Raw genomic sequence first — 22,599 nt, 5'->3', positions numbered from 1 at the left:
TCCCATGCCGGTGATTACAGAGTGCAGGCACCCGTGACTTTGTCAGTGAAAGATATTTTAATGAAAACATACAGTTCGAGCACTTTTTGTTTGGAAAGAATGTAAATTTCTCTGATTTAAAAGGAAAAGGGAAGAAAATCACTTGGAAATTTGGACCGATTCCATCCCAGTTCATCCCCTCCTCTCTCCTCTGTCTTTCTTTCTCCATCCTGTCTGGCTTTCAGCAATGTGTTTCTCGTTGTCTGTGCCATTGCCCCGAACTCTCAATACGCTTGGTCGGCATATTTTTCATGCTCGGAAACCACTCAAAACAAAACGTAATTCCATCTTTTTCTTTTTTTCTCTCTCTCCCAACAATTCTTGTTTTTTTTTTTTCGAGAGTCATACTGAAATTTAATCAACAGACAAATGAGAAAAACATATAACAGCAATTTCCATACGTGCAAGCACACTTTTGAGAATGATTGTCATATACACAGTGGAGGAAATTAAGCTCTATTTTCTGTCGGATCATTTACTGCTCCCTCAGGACACCTGGCCCTTTTCACTGTTATGATAAGTTAATTGTACACATAAATTATCGTTCCTGGTCATCTGCACTCGGACAAAGTAGTTTAACATACAGTAAAGGTCATTTTAAGTGTAGGGAGCAATAATAATATCAGTACTGCTTTTGTATAATCAAATGTACATAAAACATACTCACTTTTTCCATTTCATTAAGGTCTTTTCAGATCTAGACGTGGATACAGAGTCTAAACAAAACTATATAGGTCTTAATGAAATGTATTTTCCAGCTTCCAACAGCACAAGTTAAATACCATGTATGAATGTTTCCCCACATGTTTATCTTGGCGAGGTAGGAGCTACATTCAGGATCTATGACGCTATAGCTTATAAGTGTAATCAATACCAAAAGTTCTGTAAGGACGTGGCGCCTCCTCTCCATGGGGTGACCTATTAATGAGGAAAACATTGTGGTCTCTTACTCAGATAGAAAGCTTGCATCATTAGCTGCATAGTTTTGGCAGCGATTCTTTAATTTCCCTTCACCATCACATGTATTTGCTGGTTAAAGGAGCTGTATGGCTTACTATAAATAGTCATGTCCTCTAATTCCCTCTATGTGTGCATCTATTACAATATAAAGAGAGCAATGTTCAGAGTCCATGTCTGTTACAGGAGGCAGCTCAAGTCACTACTGATGGTTGGTAATCTCCATTGGTGCAGTTCTGTTATGTAGGATCAACCAGTTGCTGATGGTATTGTCCAGTCACAATTATAAATGAGGTTCAAGTTTGCCCTGGCCTCCACAGTCGCCCGTGGACCAACCTGACTTAAAGTATCTCTTCAGTCTATGGGCCTGATCAGCATACGGACAGTCTTCATAGAGTAGAAGCCCCCACCGTAGTCAGCCCAGAATATGCCATCTTGGAATTTGCTGCGGTAGACACCTCCGGTGTACCAGACACCGTTAAGATTGGCTTGGCCACAAGCGTTGTACCACCAGCCTCCTTTATGGAAATGGGCACAGTTACCTGTCATGGGGAAACAGGAATGATTAGCTACGTGAGGTGGGGTCCTTTTCACAAAGAGGATTATACAAAGACACACTTTTGATGTTGTCTTTCAGACTTGACAGAATTTTTCAAAATCATTGGCTCAACCCCATGTCCCCCCTAAAGGTCCACTTTGTAAGGCTGACTTTTGAGTGTCAATCCTAACTCCTCAAATACTGACACTCTGGGATTGTAAATCGGTCGGTTGCCATCCCAAAGCATCAGTATATGACAAGCTTGGAATGAGACTCAAAAATCAACCTTATAACAAAGTGGACCTTTAATGAAGTGAGTGATTTCCGTAGAGGAGAAGAATACCATCATCTGGATGATCATCAATTTTTTAAATGTTTTCGGGCTTCCCGATGTAAGCTTGTTTAAAATTACAACGCTATGAAGTGAGGGTAATTCCTGCAAAGTCTGCAGACATGCGGACTCGTGTAAAAGTGGCCTTAATGGGCTCAACAGGTCTGTGAGAGAGCCCTCGTACACTGATTTGATGATGACGACACCGGGAGTCCTCGCAGACTTACTGGGAACACGCCTCAAAGTCTGTGAGTCACTCTGTGAGTGTGGGCAGTCGGATACGGCCACAGCTTTCCGTTAACTACCAACACCTCTGCCACCTCTGGCTTGACGTGCATGAAGTTAATAATGTTTATGTCCCTTACGCCTAGGATTACATATACAAATCAAAATGGAGTTCTGGTTGGCACAAAGTCACATCAATTTTGGAAAAAATATACTCTGCTGATTTCCACATTGTTAACGCAAAGCTACGTGCTAGCTTGGGAGCGTTGATACACTCGCAGCAACGAACAGAAAACTGGAGGCAATGTATGGCAACATTTTTGCTTCCAGTAGGTCATCAAGGCTATTTATTCTCTATGGGATGCAAGTGAATTGCTTCATAAGGCATTGTGAGTTTCCAGGTGATGTAGGACCAGTCTGAGAAATGTGTTACCTTGAGGGTGTCTGATTTTGACCAATAAAATAGAACTAATTAGGTACTAAAGGTTACAATATTAAAAGAGAGGCAATAAAATATCATGATGCACTTTAAAGGAGACCCTATGTTCCTCTACCTGAGAAGGCGTCCTTGTCTCGATCCAGAGTAGTGAACTGTTTGCCGTTGTGACTAGTGAGGGAGTCCCCGGCGTTCCCCTGGTAGGTGCCCAGTCGCAGGCGGTAACTCTCGCTCTCAGGCTCCAGGTGGAAGCTGCTGTACTGAGCGTAGACCTTCTTGCCCATCCAGTCTTCCAGCTCCACCAACAGCTTGTAGTCCCCCTGCCTCCCCAGCTTGTAGATGCTTTCCAGACCGAGCCAGTATTCCCCGTCTATGTTGCCAAAGCCGCTCTGAGTCAAAGGAAGATTAAAAGGAAGGTTACAGAAAGATTTACAGAAAATAATGTGCATTGTTTTTTAATGTGGTAGCCTAAGGAGTTTAGAAACACGAGGACTGTTTAGGAACATAAAACCTCTTGTGACTGAGGCTGTGGGATTGTGACACAACAAATGACAATTTTCTTTTTGATGACGTTTCAGTCACGGTTCTGTAGTTGAGACAAACTGTGAACCTTCAAAAGAAAAACCACTGTGTCAAAAGAGTGCCACACTGTCTTTGAAATTCCAGAGAAAGACATGTTGTAGAGTTTATGCAGGAATATAAGCATCCATCTTCAGAATGCCGGTTCATCGCTCAAACCCCACAGATCTCTTGGATCACGGCTAATGGTCAAACTGGCCTGGGCGCTTGTGTTGGGGAACCGCAGGCAATCTACGTCTGGCCATGCGCCTCCAGAACACTTCACTTGGTAGAGGAGGGTTGAGGTTTGTGAATGTGGATTAGCTGTGTGAGCCAGCAGATGATGAATGATGTAGAGTTTCAGTCCGTGGCCTCCTCTCTGGTGCTGTGTGTGTGTACATGTGGTGGCTTTGTGGGAGAGCGCAGAGGCAAATCAATGTTGAAGAGGGCAATTTAGCTTCCAGTTACACATGCACAAGCCTGGCCGGGCTGAATGGAACACTGGATCGGCGAGGCTGCCAGCAGCGATATACTCCGTCTCATTCTCACAGTGCTTTGATGAGAGGGTCTATATGGTGTGGTGGAGTAAGCCAACCAGCCATCCATCCAGGAAGGCACCATAGTAGCAGTGGTTTTGGAAAGAAACGCCTGCAGATTGAGCTGTGGAACATACCTTCCTAGTAGGGCCATCTAATATTTCATAATGGGAATCTCAAACCAAATAACCTTGGACAAATAGTGCTGCTGACAGGGCGTTATAATCTACAGTAAGTAAAAACACTAGGATTCTGGCCCAGGAAATAGTCCCAAAGACCCCAGATGGTTCCTCTAGATGGGTCATATAACGGCACCCCTGTTGTCTCTGGATGACCCAAATGTTCAGGTTGGCTCAGGAGAAGAGAGAGAAAAATAAAGACGGACAGGGCAGGGGAAGTGCCATTGTCATCACCTTGTAGTTATCCCAATTCCTGAAGAAGTTAACGGATCCGTCTTTCCTGCTCTGGATGACGGTCCAGCCCCCGTTGTCTATATCCTGTTCACACCAGACCTGCACTGGCCTCTCTGTTTCATCTGGCTTGATCAGGTACATGCCGCTGGTGCTTTGGCCAGCTTCCTGCGCGTCGAGACAGTCTCTGAACGGGCCTGTAGGAAAGAACAATAAGAGATAGAGTTAGGTGGTAAGAAAGACAGAGAAAGTGTGTGACAAAGTACAGTGCGGTCAAAAAAGTAGGAGACCAGCAGGATAATGAGCCCAAACACACCTCACAGCTTTGCTAGAACTACTTTAAGACCAAAGAAGAACAAGAAATCCTGTCACTGACTTTCCTCCACAGTCACCTGATCTCAACCCCAGTGAACATTTATGGGAACACTTGAACTGAGACAGTCAAACATTTTATGACATCACAAGAAGCTCTATGAATCTGTTAAATCATGCTGGGATGACATGAGTCATCAGGTTTTGCAGTCCATGCCAGCAGGCGTGCACATGTCATTAAAGCAAAAGGGGACTTATACCAAATACTGAGATATTCTGAAACTCATTTTCCCCAAGGACTAGGAACCTTCGGAGGACATTGCCATCGCAGGGACCAGGGTCTGAATGCAGTTCCTGGGACCTTGTTTTAACCCCCAAAACGTCCCTGCTTGAGGGGTAGTGGAACTTTGGGGCTGGGGCAATTGTTTTTTGTCCATCGTGCTTCAACTTGGTAGTTATAGAATAAAGCATACAACAGATTATGGAGTCTTCATTCTTGTCGTCACGCACAAAAATGACACCAGTAGTCTAATCTACCTAATCCTCGTCTTAAACTGTGGTGGAGATGCAGACAAAAACAAACTGAGGGTACCTTTTAATTCCTTGAAAAGCAGCTTCTGGGACTAAAAGTTGCGGGTATTTTGGTTGGAAACATAGCTTTAGCGAGGCTTTAGCATTTAGCAGGACTACATCATCTGGCACTGCATTATTTCCATTAAGTATTATACCTTATTTTTGTGGTATAACAATCTAAATTATTAGATTTTGGAGCATCACAATTATTTTTTTAACTATGGAAAACAGATTGGAAATAGTCTGTGAATTAGCTTTAGCTAAGGCTAGCTTTAGCAGCCCTCCAGTTAGCCTGGGTGCAGTCACTGCTGTTTTTTGTAGATACTAAAAATAAATCATGTAAGGTTATTTTTTTATTGTACACATATCTACGGCATAAAAATATGTATTTGATTAAATACACGTCAGAAAGTCTGATTTTGGTCTTCAGTGGTAACGCCATCAATTTTACACATTAAAGTGTGTTTACATGTCTTGGGGAGAACTACTGCATATGTGAAATAAGAGCCCTGAGACAATAATGTAAGTGCCTTGAGTTTACATGATGAGGAACACTGAAGTCACTGTCTGGCAGAAGGCAAAAATAAGTAGGAAAAACCAGTAAACAGGAGAAAAAGAAAAAAAAAAACAAGCAGACAGAGTAATATAAAACACATTTATCTAGGCCTGCAAACATATACGTGTTTACTGTGTCCTCCCAGAACAGCAGAGAAAATGAGGCAAATTAAGCTACTTTAATACGAAATTGCTTTTGAGGTCAAAAAACCAAAATAGATGTTGTTAACCCTCTCTTTAAGGGAATAACATCTGCCTTTTTTCATGGTAATTTGACATTCTCATGAGTTTGTTAATTAATAACATATGTGGCAGTGAGTTTATTTAAAGAGCGAGTAACCCTCTCCAGGCTGATAATATAATAATAATAATAATAATGATGATGTAAAGGTGTAGTCCATTCATCCCATGAAGTATACCAGAAGTGCCTCTACTTTGTGGTTTAGCAGCAGCCTATCATGGCAGCCTGGGTTTTGTCTACATCTCACATGCGATGGAACAGTCTTGTAAAGGATCATTTTCATACACAGCTGCGCTGAAATCCAACACACTTTATTATTCTTGGGCGAGGGCGATCTAAATGTGTCAGGAATTTCTGTTGATGAGCAGAATCGCGCTGGTTAGGTCTTTCTTTGCTTTACTTTAAGTCCCCTGCCTCGGTTGGGACGTTACAACATTTTTATTTCCATCCTAGTTTGTGTTCTTTCGGTTGAGCGGGGAGCAGAGTTCCAGCTGAATTTGCAAATCTTTAACCTTTGCTGGCCCACCTGCAGCTCTGTTCGGTCGCTGATTGTTATTTTGTTATGGTTGGCCTGCAAAGTCTCGACTGCAAGAAATTTTAGCGTGACTGATTTGGACTTTCATGACTGATGCACTGAATAAATGAATGAAAATTAATAATGGTATGGACGGGCAGACGGACAACTCACTAAAGGCTCATTTATGGCCAACGTTAGATAAGGATATGGACGGAGCATCCATACTATACCAATGCGTTCATTTCGTCCGTATTTCTGCATGTTTTCTGAAATGATACGGACGGAGCAGTACCTCCGGTAGTCGTAGAGGGCAGTGTTGCAGTGTAGCCATTAGTTCAAGCGAGACATGACCACAGGACATGAGGAAGAAGTTTTAAAAATGAAACGGACGTATCTATTTTCGGAAGTAAAGGGAGCACAAATGAGCCTTAACTCAATCTTTCACTCACCTTCAGCACTGAAGTTTCTCTGTGGAGGTTTCTGAACTTCCAGGGTGCCACCTGTGGGTGACGGCCCAGAGCGAGAGCCCCTCCCAAAGGCTCGGGTGTTGTCCCTCTGGATCTCATTGGTGAAACGTGGCACATTAACAGGAATGTTCTCAGGCACCACCTGCACAAGTGGAGGCCCCATGGGTGGCTGCTCATGCCTTCGACTGTAGACCTGCATACAACGCTCCTCCAGAGCCCCAATCAGGACTGACTGGTTGTTCACTACTGCAGACAGGGCTGCGTATTTGGCCTCCAGTTCCCTGTACCTGGAGGCCAAGCGCAATGACTCAGTGGTGGCGTTGAGGACGCGTGTCTCCAGTTGCGCTAGCTCCAGTGAGTTGTCCCTCTTCCTGATGATTTCGTGCAGCAGCTGCATGTAGAGCTGGGTCACTCGGGAGTTCATGTTCCTGCTCTCTTTCCTCAACAGCTTCATCTCGTTCACCAGGTTGCCGTCCACATCCACCACCAGCCTCAAGGTCTCCATCTCCCGACGCTGCTTTGAAAGGAGGTCTCGCACCGCAGCCACGTCCAGGCGTGTCACTCGGTCCTTGTCGGTTGAATAACCACGGGCGGCACAGATGGGTCCTGTGATCTTTTGCTCAGGGACCAGGAAGGTGTAGGAGCACTTCTTGCCTTCTTCTTTGGCCTCTGGAGCTCTTCGGATCCGGGAGAGGATGGGGTGCTTGGTGAGGGCTTGGCTGTTGCTCCATAAGGACAGGCCAAACAAAATAAACAGGCGCCAGGTTCCAGGTTCCATGGTTCCTCCTCTCTTTATCACCAAAAAAGCTAAAGATCTATAAAAAGGAAAGAGAAGTGCAGACTGTTTTACCAAAGGAAAAGGTTGATGTTAATAATAAATCCCATAAGAAGAAAAACCAACAATGTATTAGTGTCTCACTTTCCATATCCTGTCTTTGGCACTCATAGCTTCTTCCTGAAAATGTGTATCTTAAAAATGATTCATGCATATTGTATTATTTAAGTTTTAGCCAGGCAAGCGGCTTGAATGCCAATGTCGATCCGTCAATCAATGGTTTCACCACTTTGGTGAAAAAACACAGCGAAACTGTCCTCTTAGATGCCCCAATGGCAGATAAAACATGATAAAGTGCCCTCTAGGGTGCCCTTCCGATGCCCTTTCTGCACGCTGGTGCCCCACCACATACAGTTGGTGCCCTTTTTTTATCACCCCTGCCCCTCAAACATCCTGAGTCCGCCACTGGTAATTATCTAACGTTAGCATGCAAATATGTTAACTATGATGGTGAACATGTCAAACATTGTGCCTCATAGATATCACCATGTCAACATGGCCATTGTGAGCATGTTAGCGTGCTGATTTTAGTAGCGTAGTTTGTAGCTTTAGCTTAAAGCACCTCTGTGCAGAAAGTCCAACCTCACTTAGCCGTGAGCTCAGCTGTAGACACTTAGTCCTGTTAAAAAAAAGGCCTGTAATATCTCAAAACAGCTGAACGTTGTAGTTCTTAGGAAAGATTACAAATGGAATCAGACTGTGCAACATGGACTTGATTCAAAATAAACTACATGTTCGTGATAACAAAGGAAGATGTCACCCAGTGCAACAGTGTAAATCAGTGGGTTTTTAGTAGTTTTTGGACAGCAGCTGAGTTCTGCTGTCTGGCCTAAAGGATGAAATGCTATATTATGCCTTGGCTACACAGACAATACTTGTTAACTTTGGCTTTGTTGACAAGAAGAAAAACACTCAATGTCACCGGGCTTGCTGTTTAAATTGGTCCAAGTATTTATAAAGACGTTTCGTTTTTGTTACCACTCATTTTATACTTCTGTTTCACTTTCCTACCATATGTTTTCTTTACTCCTCTAATCCAATATAATCCATTACAACCGCTGTGCCTGCAAATCTGACATAGCCAAGGAGCATCTGTTGGCATGGTACAGAGGAGAGCCTCCAGTCAAGGCTTAATGCTAGAGCTCTGCTTAATTGTGAAGTAAATGAGCATTAAAATGTAAAGTGAAAACGAGCAGACTGTGGCAAAGGCGCAGCTGCTTTCACACATCCAGTCCTGCAGACTCTCCTGCCCTTGGCAAGAAGTATAGTACCTTCTGGTGTGCCTGTGGTGGAGTAAGAGCAGTGCCACCCACCTACCCACCACAAATCTGTTATCGTAACTCATTTTTTCAATACTTGGCCTCATCGGCTCTCTTTCATTACCGCCCTCACCACATCTGTATCAGGTGTCTGGGTGTGTGCCGGGATCTGTTTTTCATATTTCCTTAGATCTCCTGTGTCAGACCTTCCATGAACCTCGCCCACAGCCTCTCAGTCTACCTGCACCGGCTCATGCGGAGGATTAGTAAAAATGTCTTGACTGAAAATGAAAATATTTGGTAAAAGAACTGAGTTTATGTCACCAATGATGGGATTGAAAATATTTCTCTAATGGGATTGCTTTCACTGCCCGTCATTGATGGAATATGAGGTGTAGAACAGCGTGTATCAGTAATGAGCAGCATGGTAGAAGTCAGCAGGTGGTTATCATCGAGCCTCGCTGACTCATTTTAACTTCTGCCATTTCTGCCTGGCTGGTACGAGCAGATACATTTGAATTTGGTGAGGAATAAAAGAAACTGATGTGTCTGGGTAGCAGCAGGGGGAGCAGGAATCCCTGATTTTGTAAGTAATGTTTTCTGGAGTCTATTTTTGGACGGGAAGCTTGTGTTTTGATCTTATTAGTTGTGACAGCACAACGAATGGAACAGTGGTGGGTGACGTTGAGAAATGCATGCTAAGTGAAAGAACCCTCCTTCCATAGTCAATAGCGAGGCTTGGATCTGGAGTCAGTGTTGAGCCCAAATTTCGGCAGCCGGGCCAAATCCAACCAGAAGGCAGTCTGGTGGATGTGGCCAAAGGAGGTTGAGCAACTTTCATCGAACACTTCTGACAGGCTCCACTTTACGATGGAGCTCATCAAAACAAAATCCGAGGAGGATTTCAACACATGCCAAGGAAGCAGAATTAAATTAATCCAAGACAGAGTCAGCGGGGGCTTTGAATGATTTCTGTGGTCTCCTCTTGATGTTTAGTTGCACTGAAGAGCCCTGACCACAGCTAATGGGACAGATCCCAGAGCATTACCTAGGCTCAAACTGCTGCTGTGGCAGAATAGAACTCTTTTATCATTGTTGAAGGGGAAAAAACATGCTTGACTCAGTGGGAATATATTACAACAAGTTTTTTGTCTTCTTATAAGGCACAATGACTTATTGAAGAAAGGAAGAAAGTGTCTGAGCCAACATTAATTTTTAATAACTGGCTTAAAAGTTCAGCAGCACAAGAAAATGCCACAAAGCCTTTTATCTTAGCTTGAACATGTCAAGCTGGAGTTGTCACTGATCATGAACCATCTGATGGCAAAGAAAAAGGCACTTTAAGGAAAATGGGCCATGTGTCAGAGCTCAGAAACACCTCGGCTCTGTCGGTTAGTTATTATTACACGGAGAGGATTTTTTTCCCCCCATCTTTCCGTAATCACAGGTCATCCCCCTTCAATAGCTCGGTCTCAGCAATTGGCCCGTCTGCACGTCTCCAACACCACAATATGAATCTCACAGGCCCCGGCCCTGACAGAAGTGACAGTGTTTACACAGAGGCTCCTCAGCCAGGGCTGTGAATCTCATCGGCAGTCATTACCGCCAGGTTCCTCTCCGTCGTTCACACCCTGCTGGTCTTCATCAAGTCAGCCGCAGCAGCCGTGTTTTTTTGTTGACTTATTTTCTCCTCTCCTCCCTCAGAGCCAGACCTGACCAGATCCCAACCGCCTCATCCATATTAATGCAGTCCCCTGCAAACCCGGCAGGTCAAACTTTGCGGTGGCTGGTTCTCCCAGCCCAGAGGAACACGAGGACGCTGCCAATCGGCCCACTGACTCTAAGTGGTGCCACTGAGCTCATACTGTCTTCTGGTAAGCTCCCCAATTTAAAGATTTTCATTTACATTGAAACCCTCAACAGCCACAGTCACGTCACCTACTTTCTCTCCAACTTTATTTCAACATGAATGTATTGCAAAGTCAAAAACTCCAATTTTCCCAGTCTATCTTTGTTGTGGCTTTTGCTCTGAGCCAGCAGACTTCTAGGACTCTGCCAATTAGCCCACAAGTTATTCTGATGGTGCCGCTGATTATGTCTGTCTGTTGAGGAGATGATATGACGCATAAGCTTGGTAGCCTACATGGTAAATGTGATCATGGGATTTAAACCAGATGTACATATGGAATTATATACATTTCTTTAAAATAGTCAAAGAGTTACTTTTATGTCAGCATTTTACAGCCACTCCATTGTTATTTATAAAAAGTCTCGGATGTCCAGAGGACCCCAATCTGACTTCTGGCTGTTCTATATTATCTTCACTTATTTAATCACAACAATGTCAAAGTTTCAACAGTTTGAATACTTTTCCAAAGCACGAAAATCATACCAAATTTTAAATTAATATCATAAATAACCTGATCTCAGAAATAAAAAAATGCTAATCTTACCTGTGTGAGTGTGTCAGCGGTCCAGGAGGTGCAGGTTAGACCCGGCTTGATGTCTCAGTTGTGTTTCCCCCACAGGTTCATGCTCTCCATTCTCCTCCTTTCACTCTCAGTCTCCCTCTGTCTCTGCTCTCATTGAGAGCACGGGCCTCCTACAGCTGTGGCACAAGCGAACACCGTCCGCTAGGAGAACAGTAGAGGGTGGTCCATCTAGAGAAAGAGGGAGGCTGATGGTGTGATTTCCCTGTAGTTGCTCGAGCAGAGGGAAGGCTTGGCCCTGCCTTCCTCCTCTGTAAAGTTTGAGAAGAAAAAAGTCAGGCTCCTCCTGATATAAGGTTTCACCACGAATGAAAAACTAAGTGCTGAATCAGACTGGGCTGGGAGTCAGCAGGAGTGGCGAAGACACTCAAAATCAATCAAGTTGTCAACATTTAACTACCTTAAGGTCTTGTTTACAACGTTATTCTGTCTCCTCACACACACTATTTGTCTTGTAGAAACTGATGACATGCTCATAAACTCTTCTTTTCTCTTCTTTCTTTCTTTCACACGGTCTGTCAGCTTCACCTTTTAACTACTAATTCATCAGAGTCGACTTATTCCTCCTCACAAAGCTGTTTCCCATCAGCTGTAATCTAATGACTAAGTGATTCTGGTGATCCAGTAGCTTTAGCGTACCAAATGGAGGGCCTGTTTTTTTTTTTATGTGAGCGTTCCTCTTGTGTTTGCTCCGTATATGGGATGTGAGTGTGTCTCTTGCGGCAATCCAAGAGCCATTGGCAGCTGTGTTTATTTGGTTATGAGGACAATATGCAGAGGGCTTTGCAGACAAAAGAACGCCCCTCAGCTAAATGTTTTGGATTGAAGAGGAAGCACAGGCTTTGATGCATGGGGATTCTCTGCGTGGGGAGAAATACTTTGGCATGTGGGAGGACAGATTTTGCTTATGAGCAAATGAGGAAGGACATTCATAATGAAGTTGTGTGTGTGTGTGTGTGTGTGTGTGTGTGTGTGTGTGTGTGTGTATGTGTGTGTGTGAGAGAGAGAGAGAGAGACCCATATATGTATGAGAGTGTGTGTCTCCTAGGTGGTCGGTTGTATATAATATAGGTCATCCAATTTAAATAAATTATATATAGAAGACCATGTGTTCGGAGGAAGCCGAACACATTTTGTGCTAATTCAATCCATGCCTTGGAAAATCTTTATCTGCACCACATTTAAACAAGACCCAGCATAGATCAGTGTTTCCCAACCCTAGGGTCAGGCACACCTAAGGGGTCCCAAGATAAACATGAGGAGTACCAAGTGGATGAAAGGGATGAGAAAGGGAAAAAAAAGTGTTTGTTTCATTTTCTGACTTGTGACACAGTTTTGCTTTTTTCATGTGAAACATGGGACACTTTCACCTCTACAGCCATCTAAAAATGAACTCATCATTCATGTACACACTAGGGGATAGTTGACAAATACCCTAAACTTTTCTCTGTTCTAAGTACTGATTGTGTCTTTTTTAAAAACCAGACGAGGTGCCCCCTTTTCATTTTGGCCCCTGCCCTTTGAAAGTTCCTTTACATCACTGCTGATAGTGTATATTTTGTCATGTGCAAAAAGGATTTTGTGTTGCATTTAAGGATTAATTGTTTCGTACTGCGGTTCCACATATCACTATAACATGAGCTGTCACACTGGTTAAATGTTAAAAATCCAGCTCTCTGTGTGAGCCCCTCCTTGTGGCTAAACAAGTTTATTACCACCTCCACCTTCACAGTTGTTGCAGGTCCATTGATTTTATCCTGAGCACTAACAGTATGAATGTGCAAGAAAGGGAAATCTTAGTTTCATTACATCTTAATTTACATTACTTACATTCAAATATACTTGTACCATATCGTACTTATCCCCCATCCCCTTTTTGTTATTGTTGTTAATGGCTTTTTGTATTAGCCCCATTTTATTTACACCTACGTACAAGATAACCTCTGATTATCTATTTCTTATTTATTTATTGATCTTTTTTTATTTTATATACAACGATTACTTTTTACATATTTTAGGTAATTTCCTTTTCATAATTGTAATTGTGCTTGGCAACAAATGTCAAATGAATTTGAAGTAGGAAAATGTAATTGAAAGTACAGTAGATAGATTGAGGGACAGACAGACAGACAGACAGACAGACAGATAGATAGATAGATAGATAGATAGATAGATAGATAGAGTCTGATAAATGTAGGCTAAAACTAGCATGGATGAACAAGCAAGCATACCTCTACACAAACCCTCTGACGTCATGCGGACTGACCAATAGGAAGCGGTCAGCCGGTGACAGTTGATACTCGGCGGTCGGCAGCAGCGACTGTTATAAAAACAGAAGATTTCCTAACTTTCATTTGGTTTTGTGGGAAGAAAAGGATTTGAAACAATGGCGTCTTTTAGTTTAGACATTTTCTGAACGGCGCGTTACTGTTATTTCTTTACCGTCCTGTCGACTGTTTACTTTTTAAGCATGGTGAGTTTGACCGCGTCCCCTTCTGTGAAATGTTGCTGGTGTGTTGTTGTCGTGAACTTGTTGATAATGAACGCTTCTGTTTGCGTTACACCCACCGCGCTGTGCGACTTAGCTAGGAGTTGCTTTTGTCCACGCTGGCCCGCAGACACAGGTTGGATTAGGTGATTTAAAGGGGCTTTACTTGTGAGCAGTGCCTCATCTGTTGCGGATAAAATTAGACTAGAGATCCTGTGTCACTGTGGGTCTCATGGCCCCCTGAGGAAGAAGCCTGAGACACACATGTCAGGGCATATCCTGTATAACTTCACATATGTCTTTAATGTGAGCATTAAAAGATAAACAGAAACCTCTAACACATGTATTGGGTGTTACTTTATAGATATATGACATCATGTACAACACAGAATTAGTATTATTATTTATTAAACTGTTGTATTATTCATTATGATGGTATTCTTAACATCCAAATGGGTTCAAGTTCAATATATTTAATGTGATGTTTTCTCTATAATTTGGGTGAACTGACCCTTTAAAATGCCTTCATTATGTTATGTTATTATCTAGTTGCATGACTCTTCTCATTACCTGTTAATGTGTTGCAGGATGCCGAGGGCCCAGAGGCCCTGAGTGACCTCTGCTTGACTCAGGTGTGCTGCAGCCTGGACGCTCTGTGCAGCAGGCGAGCAGACGGCTCCATGTGCCTCAGCTGGGCCCCGCTCTTCCCACAGGAGATGGTTGACCAGCTACTGTGTAAGATGGGAACTAAAGGTGGGTCAGGAGGACAGGAAAAGCACGGACAACATAAATATCTCCCAAGTGATAGCAGTTCTGATGCAAGTTATCACACCATGATAAATGTGACTCACCCATGACCTTCAGTTAGTTATGATTCTCAAAGCACGCAACTGCCTGTGTAAACAAAAGTTAACTATAAGGTCAGAATTATCCTTAACTCACCCTGTCATCATATGATTTATGAGTTCACATGAGTTCTCTGCCTGGCTCAAATGGTGGGAAAAGTCTATTCCACAAACATCAATGTGGCTAAACTGATGCTTCTTTTCCTACAACGTCCCTCTGTCTGCTTCTCTCTACAAGGCATCCTGAATGACACAACTGTTGGGATTTTCCGCAACTGCAAAGAGCTCCGCCTGCGCCGAGCCTCCATCCGCTTCTGTCCAGTGTCTGCAGAAGCTTTTCGCCTGGCCCTCTGCCCTCACCGGCTCCAGGAACTAGATGCCTCCTGGGTCTCTGGGGGCCTCACTGGGGCTGACATCGTCTCAGGCCTGGCCTCCAACCTCGAGTGCAGATCAAGCCTGCAGAGGCTGTCCCTCAATGGGCTCCATCTGGACTGGGAGTCTCTGATGGAGGATGGAGGGACCCATGTTGGCTTCAGCTCCCTGCAGGGCTTGAGGACACTCAACCTTGCCACCACAGACCTGACTGATGCTGTCCTTGAAGACGTCTGCTCTCTCCCTCAGCTGGAGAGCCTGGATATCTCCTGCAGTGCTGTCTCAAAGCTTACCGCACTCCTTGGTTGCAAGAACACCCTGAAATCTCTGATTGCCCACCGGCTGCGGCAGCTGGACATGTCGCCCGCCAGGTTGTTCTTTGTCTTCAGCCAGCTTCACGCTCTCAGGCATCTAGACTTTTCAGATGACCATATTACTGTGGATGACAGTGACGGGAGAGATGGGGACGAGACAGTGCGGCAGCTTCTGGAGGGGAGTCCTCAGGTCCTCCCTTCGCTTGTTTCTCTAGATATCTCTGGACGGAAGAGAATATCCGAAGCAGCGGTCAGAGCGTTTGTGGAGGCCAGAGCTGGACTGGTCTTCATGGGCCTGCTAGCCACCGGGGCTAGCTCGTGTGATATCCTTACTTCACAGAAAACTCTAAAAGTAAGGACCTATGACAGAGTTGATGTCATACTATAGTTTGTGACATGTCAGGAAATCAGAGAGAGCATTATGGGTAGATACATGAGCTTGACTCTCACATAAGTTTCTCATTTGTCTGTGACTTGAGGCTCTGTTTCTATATATACTGAATGTGGCCGCTGCATTTCCTGTCTCTCTGATGGCGCTGATGTGCTGTGTGTTTGTTCAGGTAACTGGAGAGGCTAATGAGAACCAGGTGTGTGAGGCCCTGAGAAGGTACAGAGATCGCGAGTGTTTCATACGAGAGGCCCTCATCCATCTCTACAATCTAATCACCGACATTGACAGTCCACGACCAGATATGCTACAGGTACTACGGTTAGCATTGTGTTTGCTCTTTGAAGCATAAATCTGGTTTAATACGACACAGATCTTAAGATAGGCAACGATTTTTCGAACAGTCTTCAGCTGTTAAATTAATTGCCAACTATTTTGATAATCCATTAATCGGTTTGAGTTATTTTTTCAGCAAAAAGTCAAAATTATCTGATTCCAGTTTTTTAAATGTGAAAATTTCCTGGTTTCTTTACTCATGTATGTCAGCAAACTGAATATTCGTTCACAGATCTCAGCAGTTACTCTCCTAAACATACACAGCTCATAGGCAGAAAAACACACAGAAACACATTTTTTGTTTTAAATTTTATTTCCACAGTTTGAAGTAGCAATCCAAATGATCAGCTATAACGTTAAAGTCTAAAAAAGGAAAGAAATAACATGAAAAAACAAGATATTTTCATTTAATAGTGTTTGTTGCCCATTCCCTCTGCAGCCAAAGTTACAATGTCCTTTGACCTGACATTTTAATTACAGTATTTATACGTGATCAGAACGAGGAGGTAAAGAGGCAGTTTCTAGCAGAGCCTTACAGATGAATAGTACAATGCAACCTCACAGCTGGCTTGGTGTGTAGTCTTAGGAGGTGGGAGGGTTACACACTAATAATATGTGGGAGATTCCCTGTCCCATCACTGTCCTCTACTGATGGAGTTTCAGTGAAGCGGACACCCAGATGGTAAGTGGAGATATCCATCCTTTTCTGGACGGTCCCAACAACAGTCAGTTTTTTACTCTGAAACACACGTGATTATGACTTGTTGTTTCCTGTAGCTGGTGCTGAGCGGGATGCAGAGCCACCCCACCTCCCTGCACGTCCACCTGGTGGCCACAGCGTGTGTGTTCAACCTGACCACTCAGGACCTGGCAGAGGCAATGCCCGTCAGCCTGCTCAGCTCCACTGTCACCCAGCTGCTGTACGCCATGAAGACCTTCCCCAACCACCAGCAGGTCAGGCAACATTCTCAGTGACTCTGATTACAGATCCATAATGATATCATGTAGTTACACAACAGCAAAATGTGGCACAGAGAGGTTCTGCTGCTACCAGCTGGCTTGTCATTCAAATTCTGACCTCAAATTTTATGCCTTTGCTTCCTTTCAGACTGGATCTGTAGTTACTTTATATTACCTCATACATGCATTAACCCACTTATTTTCTTCGCACAGTTCTTTTTAATTCATGAACTGTTTCCATCTCTCCAGGTGCAAAAGAACTGCCTGCTGGCGCTCTGCAGTGACTACATCCTTCAGGATGTCCCTTTTGACAAGTTAGTTTACTTTCTCACTCTTCCAATATGACGTATGAGCCCAAGGCCATGCATTAGCCAAGATAATCAGTGCTCTCATGGAGTGGCACTGCAATGTTTTTCCAGCAAATTGTGATCCAGCTAAAATTATTTTCTCTTGAAATGTAAGCGCCAAAAGAAATAATCCTTCCAGATGTCAAAGCGCAGACCTGAATGCACATTTTCCCAAGGCTTGTCTGTACACCGCTGGCATATTTTCTTAATACTGTCTTCCTTATATCCACGCTGTGATCATGGTTCAGGTATTTAGCAGCCACGCTGGTGATTAACTGGCTGAGCAGCCATGAGGATCCCACCCTTCAGAGGATGGCTGTGGCTGTCATCTCCATTCTGGTGGCCAAGGTCAAGACACTGCTCACTTACTGTGCATTAGCGTGCTGCAGGGAAATAGTATGGCACCTGTTAGTCGCCCTGCACCTCCATCACCTCTTGCACCTCTGTGACACTAGCTGAAGCTTTATGCTTGAATGTAGTCCAGTTAAGTGGGCCAATTTTTCCGTGATAATGGCACTATTTGTTCTAGTTTGACATTTAGAATTCAAAGAAGCGCTCATGTGTCTGTTTTATTTACAGCTGTCGACTGAGGAGACCGCTCAGCTCGCCGAGGACGTCTTCATTATGAAGGTGCATTCACACTTAGTATTTAGTTTCCAACTTACCCAACGTCCCCGGCTTAGCACCAGATAGGCGTGAGTGTATTTCCAGTTCTCTCTGTCTTTCTCACCTGCTATGTTTTCCATTACCCACCCACTGTATACACTCGTTTACACACTGTCACCTCATTGCCCCGCGCACTCGTCCTTCTCCGTTTACTGTTACTCCCTTATTCAATCACCGCTCCGTTTCTCTCTTTGTGTATGTAATCAAGCTTCTCTCCAAGCTTAAGTTATGGTATTTCTGGTGCCACTTATTAATACGTAAACAACTGAATCCAACAGTTGAATTCAATACTTTACAATTTACATTCTCTTTTCATTTTTGTCCGTTTTGTCTTTGACGTGCTGTCCATCATCCTCTTCTGTCTCACAGCAGCTGCTGGCTATCGTGCAGCAGAAAGCCATGGTTGGAGTGGTGGACTCCACTCTGAAGTTTGCCCTTAGCGCCCTTTGGAACCTGACAGATGAAATGCCCACCGCTGCTCGCAATTTCATCGAGTGCCAGGGCCTGGAGCTGTACGAGGAGGTTCTGGAGGTAGAAGAGTCCCTGAAAAATATACTGATAGACACGTTGATACAGAAATGCACCCACACTGAGGCTCACATAGAGGCTGTTCACATTTCTTATCAACATGCATTCTGAGTGATTTGAGCACAAGTGGACAGCTTTAGGTCCGTCACTTCACACCTGGCTTTTAATGCGTCTCGAGTGGTCACTTGTGATCAAGTCTCACTTCCTTGCTCTATATGCAAATATACACCTACATCACTGGAACAAACCCAAACGTTTTTTTACACAAAGCAGGAAATATCTTCAAGTATAATGTTTACGGATTAACACGAAGGCCCAAATAGTTAAGAATGTCTTGCAGCCATCTGGCGTCTGTCTCCACGGGCGTCAAAGTAATAGTTTTTGTTAGGTGTCGTATTTGTAAAAGTTAACACCAGTTTACTGTCAATATGTTATAGTCCTTAATAAATTTGGTGTAAATTGTGAAATCAGTTGAAACAGTTGAAACAGCTGTCGGGCGGCACGACGCACTTCAGACGTGGAGGCAGATGGCACACTAAAGACATAAAAACAGACAGGCTGGTACAGCGATGCTGTGACAAACTGACACTTTTGGGAAGGAAAAGAGCTTCTTGATGTTCTGTTTTTAATGCCGAATTTCCAATAAGGCAACAAATGATTTAGAATTTATTGTAGCTGTTCCTCTAAGTTCGTAAGTTTCTTCTCATGCAACAACTCTTAACATCACGCTATTTGTGTTTTTGTTGTTGTTGTTGTTACTTGTTCAGTGGTTGGTTGAAACATATGGTGTGTTCACAAACATCTTCTTCTACCATCAGCATGTTAAGAGAGCCCAAACACAGTATTTACCTCACAGTGAACTACTTGGAAATCAGACAACGTTTAATCCTTTATGATTGCTGTTGAGGCTTTTTCTTGTTGTTCGTTAGTTTGGTAGGTGGTCCTCGATGCGGCCCAGGACACATGTCCATACACACTGCTAAAAGAATGTGGTCACATGCATCCCAGACCTCCTCCAAATGTGGTCTGAGTGATTGGTTTCAAATGTGTCCTCAATGCATCTTGGGGGTGTTCACACCTGTACGCACAGCTGTCGACTTGTGATCGGATCACTAAGAACGCATGTTGATACCAGGTCTGAAAAGCGTAATACACACAAACTTTTTCCTTGCTGCTGTCCCCTTTTTTTGCATTGCAGTCCTACTACGGTGAACCTTCCGTTCAGCAGAAGCTTCTTGGCCTGCTGGTGAGTTCAGTATGTGTTTGTATATGTGCTCGTATTAGGACAGAATGTGTTATTTGAGTATGTGCCATGTATGACACAGTATACTGCATGTTTACAGCTTTTGTAAACCAGAAAGTGATTGCAGTGTTTACAGCTTATGCTCATTTTCTTTTTCAATCATTCCCACATTCATAGCTCAATTCTGTGACATCAGGCACCTTCTGAATCTGGGAGTTCTGTTAAATATTTTCATATTGTCCCCATTGTTTGACCAATAGGAATAAAATTAAACCGTTGCTATCATTTGTGTTGTAGAACAACATAGCAGAGGTGGAGGCGTTACAGGACAACCTGTTAGAGGAGGACCTGCTGGAGCACGTCCTCAGCCTGCTGCAGGACTCCCAGGTGGAGGTGGGGGTCCGTTACTTTGCAGGGGGGATCCTGGCACAGCTCGCCTCCAGACCTGAGGCCTGGACACTGGGCGACGAGCTCCTCAGCACCATACTGAAGCAACTGGTGTGTGTCTGAGAGAGGCGAGGGTTTGCATTTAACAGACTTAAATTCACCTTTGGCTCTTTTCAAAGTGTTTCTCTGTCTTTGCAGCATGCTTCCATAATGACGTGGTCACAACTGGAGAGAGAAATGGTCTCATACAGGTGAGAGGACAAAACAGAGGGAGAGCTTTGTAGAGGAATTTCTTTAATGTAAGCTACAGTACATGTTGCATAACACTTTATTTCAATTGTTCCCCATCAATAAGGCATCCTACATTCTCCCTTACATAACATTCTGGCCAGCTGTTTCAGATTCTATGTATACAATGTCTGCATGGTTTGAAACACCATGTAGATTCAATTGTAATTGCCTTATAGGTTTATTTATTTGGATATAATGAGTGCTAAAGTAAGCCAAGACAATCACAAGAGAGCAATACCTCAGTTTAAATCCCCTGGATTGCATCGATGCTTTTAAGTACAAAACAAAACAAAAAAAATGTCAAAAACACGTAGTTTTAAATCTCAGTGTACTGCCTCCTCGTGTCCACGTTTCAGGTCGTTCCATCCATTCTGCCCTCTGCTTCAGACCGGTCAGCCGTCAGGAGTGCAGCTGTGGGCAGTCTGGGCCATTCATCTGGTCTGCAGTCAAAACAGTAAGAGACACAAACAGACAACTGTGGAGAGCACATGGGTGGATTTATAGAGGGCAGCATATTTAGATCAATTTGTCAGACAGTACTGTGTGTAAAACATTACCAGAGCTATTCATTTGTTAGTCAATCGGCAGAAAAACATGCTTTATAATGTTTGTTTAATCCATAATTGTAACTATCTTCATATTTAACTCTTGGCAAAAAAGTAAATAAGCATGTTTCTCAAAATGTTGAACTATTGCTTTAAAGGTGCAATATGTAAGAATTTTAGTAGAAAACATTCAAAAAATTAACTAAAACTATCAACAGACTGTGAAGAAGTAACAGTTTTGAAGGTAGGATGTCTGTGTATCATGTTGCAGGGAAATCTACTTAAGTTAGCATGCTAACCAGTAAGCCCCAGCCTGTCCCAGTCCAAAGCTCCTGTGCTAACGTTGTAAACACCAACACTGCCCTGGTGCTCCGAGCTCCCAGTTCAAGATGAATGGCTATCTGAGCCTTCTAGCTATAGGCAGCTACAGTTACTCTATTGAAGTGCTGCCCCCTGTTTTTATATGCCTTCGTGCCGGTGATCGCCGGGCCGGAGGCATTATGTTTTCAGGTTGTCCGTCCACATGTAACATACATACATCTGGGCCATTGTTGTGAACACGATATCTCAAGAACGCTTTGAGGAATTTTCTTCAAACTTTGCACAAATGTCCACTCTGACTCGAGGTTGAACTGATTCAGTGGAGGTCAAATGGCGAAGGTCACCGCAACTGCCTGCCTCATGAACTGATAGCGATTTTAATAATCAATCAGAGGTACACACATTCTTTACTCCAGTAGAAGTAAGACAGTACAGGCTCTGAAATCTACTTACCCACACTAACAAAGTATTAGTACTTCCCACCTCTGTAATCAATGAGTTGGTAAAGTCATTTTTCATGCAAAATGTTGTAAGACTCTCAAATGTGGGGATTCTTGCTTTTCTCCATTTTGATGTAAAATAACTTATTCTTTAATCATTTTACACGTGATACAAATACAACACCATATGTAAAATAAAATAGATTTGTGTAGACCGCCTCCAGAATAACACAATTCAAGTGGCTGTGGGGTCGATCACTGTCAGCTCCCATTCCTCTCTGCTCTGCTCTTAGCCCGTCTTCTCTCTATCCTCCAGCTTCACATTACAGCAGCATGCTGGAGAAGGAGGGCGTGACTGAACTTCTGAAGGCTTTGGCTGCACATCCCGACACACACGGCGACATTAAAGGACTGTCAGACAGCATCCTGCTTATGGTGGAGCGACACCAGGGTCACACGGGGCCTCGAAACTCCTGACAAAAGAGCAAAGAATTTATTTGATTTACTGTCTTTGCGCTGCGCTTCAAATGTTGTAGATGTGCGGTTGCAGATACTGAAGCACAGACAGCTCACGTCAGCCCTCTTGGAATGAAATTTTAATAGAATAAATTATATGCTGTATATTTTATGTAAAGAGTATGATCACATGTTGTGGAACATTATTTCTGTCATTAAACTGTTGAATTTGTTTGTCTTAAAACTAACATTTTAACCACTCTGAGGTGTAAAGTTGAAAACATTCAACCTTAATAAAAGTGTTTCAAATAAACTGAAGTTTGAGAGCAAATCTTGTGTTGTAAATCATGCATGGCACCAAAACTTGTCACTAGAGGGTGCTTTGGTACTGTAG

The 22,599-nt window shown here is 43.4% G+C and overlaps 2 protein-coding genes across 3 annotated transcripts; one reads left to right on the top strand and one right to left on the bottom strand.

Moving 5' to 3' along the window:
- LOC141016820 (angiopoietin-related protein 1-like) lies at window positions 1–11,759 on the bottom strand. Its single transcript, XM_073491371.1, has 6 exons — window positions 11,679–11,759; window positions 11,243–11,529; window positions 6,678–7,510; window positions 4,034–4,227; window positions 2,645–2,915; window positions 1–1,538 (listed from the first exon to the last, which is right to left on the bottom strand). The coding sequence occupies exons 3-6, from the start codon at window positions 7,471–7,473 to the stop codon at window positions 1,351–1,353; spliced, it is 1,449 nt and encodes a 482-aa protein (XP_073347472.1). The 5' UTR covers window positions 7,474–7,510; window positions 11,243–11,529; window positions 11,679–11,759; the 3' UTR covers window positions 1–1,350.
- A 1,815-nt stretch (window positions 11,760–13,574) lies between these two features.
- LOC141017431 (protein zyg-11 homolog) lies at window positions 13,575–22,523 on the top strand. 2 transcript variants are annotated; one of them, XM_073492159.1, is made up of 15 exons: window positions 13,601–13,751; window positions 14,354–14,519; window positions 14,850–15,354; window positions 15,433–15,649; window positions 15,858–15,998; window positions 16,799–16,975; window positions 17,231–17,295; window positions 17,577–17,676; window positions 17,908–17,958; window positions 18,364–18,525; window positions 19,721–19,768; window positions 20,063–20,263; window positions 20,351–20,403; window positions 20,800–20,897; window positions 22,066–22,523. In XM_073492159.1, exons 1-15 carry the CDS (start codon window positions 13,749–13,751, stop codon window positions 22,224–22,226), a joined length of 2,148 nt encoding a protein of 715 aa, XP_073348260.1. In that variant the 5' UTR covers window positions 13,601–13,748; the 3' UTR covers window positions 22,227–22,523. The 2 variants fall into 2 exon arrangements, with proteins under 2 accessions (XP_073348259.1, XP_073348260.1); XM_073492158.1 differs by having other exon boundaries at window positions 13,575–13,751; window positions 14,850–15,649.
- Window positions 22,524–22,599: the final 76 nt, after the last annotated feature.

The sequence above is a fragment of the Pagrus major genome, chromosome 21 (assembly GCF_040436345.1).
Source record: "Pagrus major chromosome 21, Pma_NU_1.0".
Taxonomy (NCBI): Eukaryota; Metazoa; Chordata; class Actinopteri; order Spariformes; family Sparidae; genus Pagrus; species Pagrus major.
Note: the sequence above shows the minus strand (reverse complement) of the source record. Positions and strands in the feature narration are given on the sequence as shown.